The 15,143-nt window shown below is 34.5% G+C and overlaps 1 protein-coding gene and 1 pseudogene across 6 annotated transcripts in view; both read right to left on the bottom strand.

The window, feature by feature from the left end:
- Positions 1 to 15,143, bottom strand: part of CSMD3 (CUB and Sushi multiple domains 3) — a 1,257,965-nt gene that overhangs the window by 265,206 nt on the left and 977,616 nt on the right. For all 6 annotated transcript variants that reach the window (XM_086695899.1, XM_086695901.1, XM_086695900.1 and 3 more), the window contains one exon: positions 5,925 to 6,119. In XM_086695899.1, coding sequence (XP_086552025.1) covers positions 5,925 to 6,119 — 195 coding nt within the window. The remainder of the gene's footprint in view (positions 1 to 5,924; positions 6,120 to 15,143) is intronic.
- LOC147571888 (small ribosomal subunit protein mS31 pseudogene) lies at positions 4,756 to 5,649 on the bottom strand (annotated as a pseudogene).

The following is a 15,143-nucleotide window of genomic DNA, read 5'->3' as shown; positions in this document are numbered from 1 at the left end:
GAAAGCTGGGAAAAAAAAGTATTCAGACAAAAAGGACAAGTAAGTGCAAAAGCCCTGAGGTGGAAGTGTGAACAGTGCTTTCAAGAAACATCAAGGAGGCCCTTGTGGCCCAAAGAGTGTAGTAGGGAGCAAGAATAGTAAAGAGGTCAGAGTATATATAGGTAGATTAAGTAGAACCTCATATTGTAAGATCTTTGGAATTTACTCAGATTTAGAAAGTCACTGGTGGATTTTGATATAATCTGACATATGTTTGAAAGATTACTTTGTTGTGTTCATAAGAGATTCTATCAGGAAATAAGGGAAAGAGAGAAACTAGCCAGGGGGGAGGCTAAGAGCTAAGAGATAGCCTGTAGTTGCCCTAGATTAGGGTAGAGGTGTGTTTATATAAACAACTGCAATGCCATTAGGTGAAATAAATCAAGTAGTGAATATTAAGGGAAAAAGATGGAATCTGTCACTATTTGTGTTTCATTTCGTTTAGCTAATATTGAGTCATTTTATGGATAAGAGCAATAAGAGTTCCACTTTAATCCAGTGTGTCTATAGTTTTCTAAAGTAACTCACTTAAGTTTTCTAAAGTAACTCAGAGTTTCAACATACTTTTCAAAGTATGAAAAATAAGAAGGTAAGAAATTATTTTCCAAGCACTTTTTTTTTTGATCACAAAGTGAATTGCAGGTACGGATATTCTGTTTTGCTATCATTTAATACCTGTGACATTTTCATGAGATAAACTGCAGGGTTTCTCATCACTGAGCAGGACTTACCACAGGATGCTATCATTTTGGATCTACTTCTGACAAATACAATCTCCCAGGGTCCAACATAAGCTCTTGAAAATATTTCCTTCAGATTTAAAATGTACACAATCTTAAACCATGATAAAAAAAAAATCCTATCCTCTAAAATAGACAAACTGTAAATTCTTACGGTTCGGTTCAGGATAAACATATTTACTAAGAGGCTGCATGTATAAATTAATATGTTTCATGCTAAACACGTAGCCTGAGACTTTGGGAGCTTATGGTCTTTCAGAGTGAAACATTATAAAAAAAAGCAAAATATTGCATTTAAATATTGCATTAAAGGTCATGCTGGTGTTTACTTTTATGTAAAAAATGAAAAGCTTTAGTTATTTTGGCACTTAGGGATCATGGTCTAATAGCCAACATCCTACTTATATACTCAAAAGTGAAGCCTATCAGTCAAAATTTCCTGCCCATGTTCTCAGAGATATTAGTCAACATTTTACCGAGGGGTGGGTAATATGCAGCATGAAAAGCAGGACAGGCTGGCAATCTAATTCTTAAACATTAATGATATTAACAATAGAGGCATAAAAAAATTAATGCATGACAAAGGCAATTACTAGAATAAACAAACATAACATATTTCTGGAATATTGAAGAGAGGGGCTGTGGATTTGACATAACTCTTTATCTTTTATACCTGGAAATCAATGGAAATTGTCTAGAGTTGGCAAATCAAGAAACAGAGCTTCATATGTTATGCAGAGTCATGGAGAGGACCATCAGAGCAATTAGAACTAGAAATTATTAGAAGGCTCAGCTGAGTAATAGCAGAATAGAGGTGGGGGGTGAGGCAGATGACCAGTGCTTTAAATAACTTTAAATTGGGATGCCTGGTTGGCTCAGTCATTTAAGTATCTGACTCTTGATTTTGGCTCAGGTCACGATCTCATGGTTCATGAGTTCAAGCTCCGCATCAGGCTCTACACTGAGAGTGGAGAGTTTGCTTGGGGTTCCCTCTCTCCCCCCTTACCCCTGCCCTCCCCCTCTCAAAATAGATAAACTTAAAAAAATAAATTACTTTAAATGCTAAGCTATTTTAAATTATTTTCTCAGTTATCCCATGTATATTTTACTTTGATAAAAAATACAAAATATATCTTAATTAAAAAATTTATCCTTATGAACAAAAAAACTTCTGGCTCTTTTGCAGATGCTTTACCCACTAATTTTGACTTTCAAAGTATTAAATTATTAAATCTGAAAGTCAGCCAGTTCTGTGTATTTTGGATTTCTGTATAATTACTGTGAGGGAAAACAAACAGATATGTGCGAACCTGATCAAGAAACTAAAATATACTAAGCTCTCCTTACTGTGATATAGTAATTACTTCAGAACCAATGTTATATTTATTTATTTATTTATTTATTTATTTATTTATTTATTTATTTATTTATTTTTATATTTTATTTTATGTTATTAGATAACCTCTAAGCCCAGCGTGGGGCTTGAACTCATGACCCCAAGATTAAGAGTCACATGCTCTACTGACTGAGCTAGCAGGAACCCCAAAACCAAATGTTCCAAATGAGTTATTTAATATAATTCTCCCAACAACCTTACAAACTATACAATATTATCTCATGCTTAGACACATAAATTATACAAGGTCACATAGCTGATTTTAGGTCTTCTCTTGGTTTTAAAACATTGTTTAGAGTTAATTACATCTAATTCTAAAACATGGGCTTCCCCCCATACTAGAAATCATCAGACGTGGTCATATTTTAACATGAATATATCTTCAACTTTGGGTAATAGTATAAGGTATGCATGCAATAACTTTGATTTCCATAGTATCTTGGCATTGTAGGCAAAAGTCTAGTCATATCCAACTAAACTGATAGTGAAGATTATTCTCTTTTAAGAAATTTAAAAATATTAAACATTTGTGCTGTTTTTAGGAGTGGGTAAATGTGTATCCATATATTAACATTAATAAATTAGATTTAATTAATGTTAAAATGATAGAAATATACCAGTTCCACTAAAACATAACATACAATGCAAAGTGCAATGTATGTTTTCTAGTGCTGTGCTTCTTTCAGAACATTTTGAATATCACACGTATTAATATGCCAATGTTTGCTGGGAAATTCACTAGGCCTTCTGTATGTGCTATGGTTAATTGAATCTTCACATAATCTATTGAGTTAATAACTATCATCCAGTTTTAGAGATTTAAAAATCAAGGCTTAGCTCATCTGAGGTCATAGATATAGTAAGAGGATTTGAACACAGGTCTACCCTTGCCTTTGTTTTGTTTGTAGATATTGACTATTAAACCAACATGAAATACACTTGGTTGAGCTGTAATTGATCCCATGAAATATTTTTGGAAGGACCATTTGTATACATTATGGTATAGTCCATGCTCAATTAACATTTCTATGACCTATCAATATAGAAATCTATGGCAAGGAATAGGATTATTCTAGGCAGGCATATTCTTAGTGAATGCATATTCTGCTGCACCTGTCTTTTTCACCTAAGCCATTGAAAACCATGTATTTAATAATTTATCCCAGTGATTAAGACTTATCTTTTTGATCTATAGTTTTTTAAAAATGTATATTTATTTATTTTGAGAGAAAGAGAGTAGGGGGAGGGGAAGAGAAGGAGGGAGAGAGAGAATCTTAGGCAGCCTCTGTGCTATCAGTGTAGAGCCTGATGTGGGCTTGATCTCATGAAGCCCAAGATGATGACCTGAGCCAAAATCAAGAACCTGAAGCTTAACCTACTGAGCCACCCAGGAGCCCCTGATCTATAGTTTTCTTTATTCTTTGGTTTTCTCTGTCAGGATTTTGGTTATTTCTTGTTTGGCTTCAGAAAATTTTCCATGTTTTTTTGTTGTTGTTGCTTGTTTGTTTGTTAGTTTTTTAATGAATTTTCTGTCTATCCACAAATTCCTCTTTTGCATGGCTCTTAAGACAAAACAACCACACTTTCTCTTAAACTTTTTATAAACTTTCGTGCCATTCATTATTTTTTTTTCTCTTTGGCAGAATGAAATTCAAAGTAATTATTTCTCCTTTTATTCCCCTTGTCTTCTGATAGATGAAACCATCGACTCAAGCCACATTTTAATTGGCTGTTCTGTTACTAACAGAATGACCATTTAGTAGGTAAGTACCTTGTCTTTAGTTCTTACACAACATTCTGAAGTAAAGAATTTCAAATACTCTCATTTTACAGATGAGAGACTCTAGAGAGGTTAAATGACTTGTTTAAGTCAGAAATAATACACACATAATCCGAGTACATGAATATATTATATAATTAAGAAAAATTACTATGTGTACCAGATATCAAAAATCTATTCTTTTAATCATCAGATCAAAATTGTTTTTTCTCACTGCAACTCATAGTAAGAAATATACATTACCTCATTGCAAATATACTCATATACATCTACATGCACACACACACCCTCCACACACATATTTATTGTATTTTATTTATTTCTTTATAGATAGCTGAAAAGAGTTCCACAAAAAAATATTTATCCTTACTATGGTCTTTGGATTATAACATTTTTCTCTTCTTTTTATGTATTTATCTTTTATTTTATTTTATTCAATGTTATATCAGTTATAAAAATGCTGGTCACGACCCAGTGAATTGATTTTATGACTCACTGGTGGTGACCTATAGTTTAGAAAATCTGCTCTAGATGATATCATCTCCATGTCAGTTTTGTACAATGAATTGGGATCATTCAACTGATGAGGGAGTCTGTGGTAACTTTCCAAAGTGATATCATAGTTTTTCTCTCTTTACTGAACTGTTTTTTTTTTTTCCCCACAGTATCTCTGTCCTCATAGACTTGTATACAAGTATATGATTTTTCAACATGCAGTATTATTTTATTTAGCTATAAAATCCATCTCCAAAAGCTTGAAATAAAAATTTCCATGGTCTGCAAATGAACTGTGCATCACTTTATTTTAGAATGTCCTGTTTTTCATTAAAATAATGTTTCAACCACTGTGTTGGACTTTTCTAACACTCAGATGTGCATTTTAGAAAGAACACGGGGTACTGGTTCCATAAAGTGACAAATTGGTCCTTGTTGTGAAAAATCCTCCTGGTATTTATCCAGAAATATATATTCATGAACCATCATCATCACAACTCCTTCATTATTCATTGGGGACATCCACAATCTTCCCTCCTGTGTCCACTGAATCATCTTTTCAAAATTCTGAATAGGCTGTTCATTTACTGTGGCTAAATGCTTAGCAAATTCCACACCCTAAGTGAAGGTGCCATCTCTGTTTCTGGTGCCTCTTCAGTAACTTCCTTAATCTCAAGAACATTAAGTGTCTTCCCCTTGAATATATTTTTCCTAATGTATTTTTCCTAACTTTTTCTAAGATCAGCAGTCTTCTCCTGGCTATGATCACTGTCAGTTCCTGTATCAAGTTGAATCTGATGCACTGGTCTGGTACTAACTCTAGCGGTGGCAGTTACATATCTGATATGATGTTACTGAAACTAATTTTAGGTCTTCCTCCATTTTCTGTGTCCTTGAGACTTCCCCCTGTTGTGAGACCCGCCTCAGCAGCTCCAACAGGGTTGTCCTTCTAGGCAACTTTAATTTTTAGGAAAAATGTGTAGTTTGGATAAAGATTTATCACCAGTTCTTGATCATATTTAAGTCACTGCATTTATCTATGTTGTTGAAATGTCAGTTTCAGTGTATTCGTTCTTCCTTTACTCAGCCAGTATCTTCTGAGCACCTAATTTTCTCAGGCGCTCCTCTAAGTCCTGAACACAGAATAGAAAAAGGCAATATCCTTGTGCCAGGGAGCTTGCCTACAATAACGTGTGCATTGCTTTAGAGACACCTGGGAATATAAGTACTTTCCCAAAACCATTTCTTTAATGAATCCAATTTAAAAATCCTTGATAAAATCTCTGCCTGGCCTATATCACACTTGTAGATTGAATGTTAAGTGGTCAATTTTTAAAAATATAAAAATGGGTTTAAATATTTCCTGATTCTGTCTAAACATAAAAGCTCAGACTATATATATATATATATTTTATATATATATATATATATATATATATATATATATATATATATATTTATATTTATTTCTTACCATGACAACTTGGTAAGGCTCTATTCCATCCAGGTCTTCCATCATCTCCCATGATACAGGTGAGTGTCGAATAACCTTGAAGAACATAACCAGCATCACAATAATAGGTGACTGTTGACCCTAATTTATAATCCATTCCAAGTCTGGTGCCATTCATTATATTGCCTGGATCAAAGCAGGACTCTCGAAGTTTTGCTGTAAAACAGTGTTGATATAAAATGAATTGTTGAAAACATTATTTTCCACGAAAGTTTTACTATTACTTCATTTCTACTTCTAAACAGACGGGAAAGCACCAGCATTCTGTCCGCTTCTGTTTGTGGGCTCAAAGTACAAAGTAGCCCATAATCATATGTGACACTTTGCTAATTCATATTGATAAGTAAGAGCATAAAATTCTTCGCTGGACTTTTCATTAAAATTAGTATCTAATATGCAGTCAAACATTGGGTGTTAGAGTTTATTATAAATTGTATGCAATAATATTTATAGATGCATACATATTTTCAATGAATTACTTTGGAAAAGAAGCAGGATTTATTTCTTTATTTATTACTGCTTTATTCCTCCATATAAAGGACACCCATTCCCTGTGACTGAACCTAGAAATGATACTACCACCGGTGTTGAGCTCAGCTCATTTCACCACTGGTAGGAAGGTGAAATCATTTATTGTAACCTACCTCCTCTAGTCACCTCCCATGTCCACCAGAGGTCTGTCTATCCATCATTAAAAAGCAGCAAAATCTTTATGACATCCAAGCCATGATCTTTTTGGACAGAGAGTCTATGTTAAAGCCAAGTGCTTTTAAAGCTAACACAAATTTAAAATTAAGTCCATTCACAACAAAGGAACAAAGGAACTAAAAGTTCTCTGTGCACCCCGATAGTGAACTAAAGAGGATGACAGAACATTTTGAAAACATGTAGAGAAACACAAAGATCAGTTCATCCATTTTGGGGAATAAGCTCTAATACAAATTGTTGTTAACAGATCTGAGCAATTCCCTAATATTTCCATATTAATATTATTATAGGTTACTTAAGAAATAATACAAAAATGTAAGGGCCATCACAATTTCAGGATAACAAATATAATTTTCTACATTAGAATTTATTTTATGTTAATGGGAAATCAGGAGGTGGGTATATCTCTTCATATGACTCATGGAATCATTGGAATTTAAGTCAATAATGTCTTCGTGTTCGGCTATCACAGAAAGTATTTTATTATCATATATCCAAATCTTCTTACCTGCAGCAGTAGGAATATATTTCTTCCACTCATAAAACTTTACAAAGTTCAAAGTACTTCAACATTCATAGAAAATGAGGAAAAATTTGTGTTTTATAAAAAACACTAGCAAGATTTCTCCCAATTCAGCTAAAGAGGCAATGGCAGAATCAACCGTTTAAATGATTTTAATAGAATATCAGAGGAACGAAGTTCTGCTTTTTTTCTTTCCTTCTTTCCAACAGGTACTTAAGAGCCCACACTACCCAGTGAACTTTGGAAATATAGCAGTGCACATTCAGAATATATTTTGGCCCTCATGGCATTTACAGCTTATTAGTTCTATTAAATGAATACTTGTAACTCTCAAGAGTATGACATATGTGGATGTATTCAGGAACCTTCCTGGAGAACTGACATCTAAGCTGAACATGGAGAGAGAATGAGCTGACTAGGTGAAGGACAAGGCAGGTGAAGGAAACAAGTGTGTAAGTTGGGGAAACCTGATTCCTGAGTTTCAGTCCAAATCTAAATAACTTAATCATCTCCCAAGTGCACACACACATGTGCACACACACACACAAAATTTGCATCCCATAAATTATACTCAGAGTTCACGATAAAAATTACTTCTCAATCCAAGAACTTATATTTCTTACTAGGTAAAATATTCCCACAATACCGTTTTCCAGAAACAACAAGCAGTGTGAATACTACTTTCCATTGAGGGAAAAGAAAGAACTGAAATTGCTGTTTAAAAGGATTCATCTCGGGGCGCCTGGGTGGCCCAGTCGGTTAAGCGTCCGACTTCAGCCAGGTCACGATCTCGCGGTCCGTGAGTTCGAGCCCCGCGTCGGGCTCTGGGCTGATGGCTCAGAGCCTGGAGCCTGTTTCTGATTCTGTGTCTCCCTCTCTCTCTGCCCCTCCCCCGTTCATGCTCTGTCTCTCTCTGTCCCAAATAAATAAACGTTAAAAAAAAAAAAAAATTAAAAGGATTCATCTCTTTGGCAACACTAACCACCTAATATATTCCTCTTTTAAAAAGTTTGCTTTTTTCTTCTCTAAAGTTTTCCCAATAGTTTCAGTGACATATCAGTGAATCTGTACTGCAAATGTCCTACTTTTTGAGGAAAGGGAAATATGCCAAAAAGTTAAATATATTGCCTCTGCAACAATTTTATATTGCTAGCCTCATTTTGAGAGGATTCATTTACCTCATTACTATGTTTACCTGCTACTTTAAATCCTTGGTGACTAGCTGTCTATGGATAATACTGCCCTTGTTTATTTCCATGCCTGCCATAGCAATTATCTGTAAATTTTGAAAATGTCTGGAGAATCCTTATGCAAAGGTCTAGGAGGTAGATGGAAAGGTAATTTGAGTTTTTGAAAAAAAAAAATTGTGAGGCAGACAAGTTGATAGTATTATTTTTATGTATAATTAATTTTATTTACCTTCATAGTAGTTTGCCTACTGAATAGATCCTAGGCTGAAGTCTCCCTTGCCTTATATTCTCCAAAAAAAGTACCTAAGAAGTCTGCTACAAGATAGAAGTAAACATAAGACATAAAGCTTATACCTTACCTATGGCTTTTTAAAAAAATTTTTACAAAACATTTCTTTACAGAATTTTTCCACCAGCAATGAAAATTCCTAAATGCTAGAGCACCTGGATGGTTCAGTCAGTTAAGTTTACGACTTCGACTCAGGTCATGATCTCGTGGTTCATGGGTTCGAGCCCTCCACCAGGCTCTGTGCTGACAGCTCAGAGCCTGGAGCCTGTTTCAGATTCTGTGTCTCGTCTCTCTCTACCCCTCCCCCACTCACACTCTGTCTCTCTCTGAAAAGTGAATAAACATTAAAAATAAAATAAAATATGGGGATGCAAGCTGGTGCAGCCACTCTGGAAAACAGTACGGAGGTTCCTCAAAAAATTAAAAATAGAACTATCCTGTTACCCAGCAATTGCACTACTAGGTATTTATCCAAGGGATACAGGTGTGTATTTCAAAGGGACACATGCACCACAATGTTTATGGCAACATTATCAACAATAGCCAAAGTATGGAAAGAGCCCAAATGTCCATCGATGGATGGATGGATAAAGAAGATGTGGTATATATACACAATGAAGTATTACTCGGCAATCAAAAAGAATGAAATCTTGCCATTTGCAACTACATGGATGGAACTGGAGGGTGTTAATGCCAAGTGAAATTAGTCAGTCAGAGAAAGACAAATATATGACTTCACTTATATGAGGACTTTAAGAGACAAAACAGATGAGCATAAGGGAAGGGAAACAAAAATAATATAAAAACAGGGAAGGGGACAAAACAGAAGAGACTCATAAATATGGAGAACAAACTGAGGGTTGCTGGAGGGGTTGTGGGAGGGGGGATGGACTAAATGGGTAAGGGGCATTAAGGAATCTACTCCTGAAATCATTGTTGCACTATATGCTGACTAATTTGGATGTAAATTGAAAAAAATTAAATTAAAACAAATAAACTAAAAAATTTAAAATAAAATATCCTAAGTGTTTAATGAAAAAACAATTTGACATTAGGAACCAAAACTGTGGTTTAAAGAAAATTCAGTTGGAAAAATTAAAGCTTTACTATGTTTCTGTTTCCATTTTATTCCTGAAAACCTATGGGTGTTGAGATCACATTACATATACTAAGTGTAATATCTACAACACTATGAAGTTTATCATACTTTGAACCATACATAGGTATGTGTGTTGAGTTCATACTTAGTGACTGATTTATAAATAAATATTTTCTTTTCTGGGAGAAAAAGAAACATACATTTTTTTGTTGTTAAAGGCATTTTTACTTCAAAATTTGTTTCCACATATAGCTATATGCTCGCTAAGGGACCATTATTCTGAATAATGTCATCTTGTGGATAATCAAAAGTGGTTATATGTTATTTTTGGTCTTGAAGGGTAACCAGACTGTATAATATCCAACTGCCTGTTATTTCCAGGATGCTAGACATGTGTGGATGGACATTTATCTGCTGGCATGATTTCAGAAACTGAGAACTAAGCTCCCTTCACGATGCATATGCATTATAATTCCCTCATCTGATCATACTCAGTCCCCAGAGGCCTCCCTATTGTAGGCACGAGCGTTCACATAAGGCCGGCTACAGGCGCTTTTAGAGAATAAGGATGAGCCATACATGTATCTCTTTTATTTTGGGAAGTATTACACAATTGACCCCAGGCTACCTCAGGGTAATAACTGAAATGTAATAAGTTGCTCTATGGAAAAAAAATGGTATGTTAATTTAGAAAGTAATTTATGATACTTTTCAGGTTCTTAGAGCAGATGGCTAACTTATACCGTATATAAACAGTCAGTCGTAAGTCTTTCACTGTCCATACTGGTGCCTATAAATTGACATTCCCTGCCAGCTAAAGCACCAGCTACCAGCAGTTTCCCTCCACTGGCACAAAACTATATATTCTCTCTCCATCAGAATCAATACATTTTGTTAAAAGAATACAAATTTTACTACTGTATGAGCCACATTTGTTTACTTTTTTTTTTTTTAATTTTTTTTAACGTTTATTTCTCTTTGAGACAGAGAGAGACAGAGCATGAATGGGGGAGGGTCAGAGAGAGAGGAAGACACAGAATCCGAAACAGGCTCCAGGCTCTGAGTGGTCAGCACAGAGCCCGACGCGGGGCTCGAACTCACAAACCATGAGATCATGACCCGAGCCGAAGTCAGGCGCTCAACTGACCGAGCCACCCAGGCGCCCTGAGCCACATTTGTTTAAATGTTATAATTATAAATTTTTAAGACATACTTATTAACATTATGATCTAAAATGGTCCTAAAGTTAAAACAATGCAAATGAGAGTACTGCTTGAACTCTAAATATTTATTCAACTCTAAATCTGTTAACGTTGTATCTCATTAAAATTACAATGGAGTCTAGGCCTGCCTGATTTAAACTCTTTGTGAAGACATTGCTTTATAATTAGCCAAACACCTCCTTTCACCCCCAGACTTCCACTTCTCCACTCCAATTTACTATTTTCTACCACATAAAGGCATATCCACAATTTGCTTTACATAAGCAGAAAGTAGTATTCCTTCCAGACTCCTTGTTATCAGGCTTGTGTTTTTGCAACGTTCACATACAGGATTCGTTCATTGCACAACTATTGTGTGTTTGCACACAAACAAAACTAAGATTCAGTATCTATCTTCAAGGGGGAAATGGAAAGATAGATATGAAGAAGGCAATGATAACTATACTCTGGTGTGAGCTCTAATAGAGGTAGGGGTTGCTTTTAAGTTAAAGGCCTACCAAAAACATTATGGATTTAGAGTGAGTCAAGACTTTAAAACTCTACTTTTCAGTGCCAACAGAAACCAACATGCATAAGTGAAGGTATGGAACATGTATTACAAATGACAAAGGAAAAGCTATTTACTATTCCAGGCCTCAATGTATATGTCAGTTTATTTTGGGGGTTCATATTTTATAAAAATTCTGAGATGTTTGTCTTTGGCAGAAAGAAATAGAAGGACCGATTTATTAGCTTTAAGAAACAAAACAATTAAAGAGGTAACATGTTTTGAATAAGGATAGGAAATAGGGAGGCCGATGAAAAAAGGCAGACCCTGGAGACCCTGAACTGGGGCATGGAACTTTCCTATGGATGAGAGTCCAGAGAATTAATTAGGTTGGATTTGGGGACTAGCATGAACTTAACACTAACATCAGCAAGAAATACTGTCTGGAGTATAAAAATAAGACTTCATGAAATTGTGTGTAAGTAGGCATCATGTAGTAGCTGAGCATGGTAGGGAGTAATTGCAGGGTCCGGGGAGAAAGATCAAAGTTCATGGAATGACTATGTATTTCCCTCTGTTTGACTTTTATATTTTTATTTGCTTTTACTCTAATAGTAATAATAATTATATCATTTTCTGTAACTATTTTTAATATATATATTAATGTTTTATTTTAGTGTTTATTTTTGACAGAGAGAGAGAGAGAGAGACAGAGACAGAGAAAGAGGGAGACACAGAATCCAAAGCAAGTTCCAGGCTCTGAGCTCTCAGCACAGAGTCCAATGTGGGACTCAAACTCAAAGACTGTGAGATCATGACCTGAGCAGAAGTTGGATGCCCAAACGACTGAGACACCCAGGCGCCCCTCTGTAACTCTTTTTAATAGTCTGATCCTTAGCTTTGCCATTTGTAAAATAGGGATAGAGATACTTATCACTTATTTGTATTAGCTTTAATATTTCTGTTGCATTTATAAATGGTCCTGCTCATGGGAAGGATAGAGAGAATTCATTAAAAGGAACTAATCATTGTATCTAGAATATAGTAGGTACCTAACGATTAATTTTATCTTTTAAAAACATTTGCACTTGTGGTCCTTTTCCTATGACAACATAAATCTTAGGAATTTTGGAAATTTTGGAAATGATGGGACATGGAAATGGATCAAGCTGGGAAATAGAAATGGATAGAAGTTAGTTAAGAAAAAGGAGAGTAGGTTTTATCTCAAGTGTTTAATTATATGGATTTAGGAGTGGCTACCTGGAATGTTAAGTAGAGAAAGGATTGTGAGGTTAATTCCAGTTTCCACAAGAAAGAATGCTGGAATCAGTTAGTACCACCTGCACTAAGCATGGTAGTATTTGTGGAATTTTTCCTGTATCTTTTATCCTAGAGATCTATGGAAATGTTTTACAATAGAATCTAGCTTTACTGACTTGGTTACAGCTTTCTTGTTTTTCTTTCCTTCTTTTCTTTCCTTCTTTGCTTGCTTCCTCCTCTCCTCTCCTTTTTCTTTTTATTTGTTTAATTTTTTAAATTATTATTTATTTTTGAGAGACAGAGCGTGAGTGGGGGAATGGCAGAGAGAGAGGGAGACACAGAATCCAAAGCAGGCTCCGGGTTCTGAGCTCTGAGCTGTCAGCACAGAGCCCAATGCAGGGCTCAAACTCACAAACCGTGAGATAATGACCTGGGATGCTTAACCAGGTGAGATGCTTAACCAACTGAGCCACCCAGGAGCCCCTCTTCTCCTTTCCTTTCCTTTCCTTTTTCTTTTGTTTTCCTCTTAAATAGGTCTTCTTTATAAGCCTGTTAGCTTGCAGATATAAGTAGCTATTCCTAAAGAGCCAAGTTCTCCTTATAAAATGCAGGACAGAGATGTATCGCTAAGATTTCTGATATTTCAGTAATGTTATTATTCTATGATTCTAATTATGACTTGATTTCAAAATGAGAAGACACCTCTTTAGGTTGCTCAAAATCAATCAATCAAATAATTACCAAAATTATGGTGTGTAAGCACTTATTCTAAGGTACTAATTGTATACAGGTGAATAACAGAGATCTTGCTCTTAAGACGCTTGTATTTTAGTATATGTGTAGGGAGTTAGTGGAGTAAATGGGAATGCAGAGAGTAAATAAGCGAGTAAAATTAATTGGCACTATTTCTACGGAACTCTGATGCAAAAAAAATCATAACGCTGTGGTATTAGGACAAGTTTAGAATCATTGATAATAAATCTCTTCATTTTAAGACTTTTGCAAATCAGGTAAAGATGTACTTAGAAAAAAATATAGCCACAAAAGTTCATATTAGAAGACAAAAAATTCGGAAAATTAGTAAGGTAAGTATTTATTTCGATAAACCTGAAAAAAGAGAAAGCAGAGATGCAGAGAAAATAGACAGGAAGAAATACTATTACTAACACAAGAACCAAACGTTAATAAAAAACATACAGCAACAAATAAAGTAAGAAAATAGTGCAAATATTTTATGTCAACAATTTGAAAACTTGGATGAAAATAATTTTTAGGAAGCCAACTTTCAGAAATCAAAGATAAAGTAGAAAACCTGGATAGATTTATAACCACTAAAATTCTACTACCTCAGATCACCAAGTCCCTAGTTCTACAGGGAAGTTCTCACAAATGTTTGAGAAACAGATGATCCCTATCTTATACAAATTATTCTAGATATTAGAAAAGTAAGAATGCTCCCAAAGTTGGGGGATTGTATAGTCTTGATCAAAACTAGACAAAGACAATTATATAGGAAGGAAAATCTATAATGTAATAAATAATTTTATAATATATTTTTATATTTTTATAATAATATTTAACTTATACAAAGGAAAACCATGTGATATTTTTAGTAGCTGATGAAAAAGTAGTTGATGAACTTCAATCCCAGAATGATTAAGGAATTTTTAGTAGATCAGGAATGGAAGGGAACTTCCTATAATTGATAAAAAATATATCTAGATAGTGTAACATTTTGGATAAGCATGTCCATTGTGGAGCCCAATCTGAATCAAATCTTAGCTCTGCCACATGACTAGGCTAATTACTTAACCTTGTGCTAAAACTTCTTCATTCAGAGTGGTAAATGATTTTTATATGTAAATAACCTTCAAATGTCTCTGAAAACAATGAGTTAAAAAATGTCAGCCCTTATTAACATCGCCCCAACCAATAGAAAATACTTAAAGGTAAAACACTAGATGAATTTGCTTTAAAATCAGTAATGACAGAAGAATGATGGCTACCACTGTTTAATTTGATATGATACTAAATTTTTTGCCCTGATCATTAAGCCAAGGGGGTGAGGGGCAGGGGAGTGTATAGACTAGGAAAAAACAAACAAACAAAAAACCCAAAAAAACAAACAAGAAAAAAAGAAACAGAACTGTCACTGGGTACACAGAAAATCCAAAAAAAAATCCATTAAAAATTATGATAACTAATCAAAGAGTTAAGAAGTCTTGCTAGATACTAGTTAATTACAAAAATCCATGCATTAGCAACAATGAATAAAATCTAATAATAAAAATATCATTAATTACAATGGAAGCTATAAGCCATTTAAGATTTAGGTGAGAAAACTTTTATAAAGAAAATTAGAAACTATTACTGAAAGACAATGAGGAGGGTATGTATAAGT

This window comes from Puma concolor, chromosome F2 (genome assembly GCF_028749965.1).
Source record: "Puma concolor isolate L17-30 chromosome F2, mPumCon1.1.hap2, whole genome shotgun sequence".
NCBI lineage: Eukaryota > Metazoa > Chordata > Mammalia > Carnivora > Felidae > Puma > Puma concolor.
The sequence above is the reverse complement of the archived record's forward strand: the minus strand, read 5'-3'. Positions and strand labels throughout refer to the sequence as shown.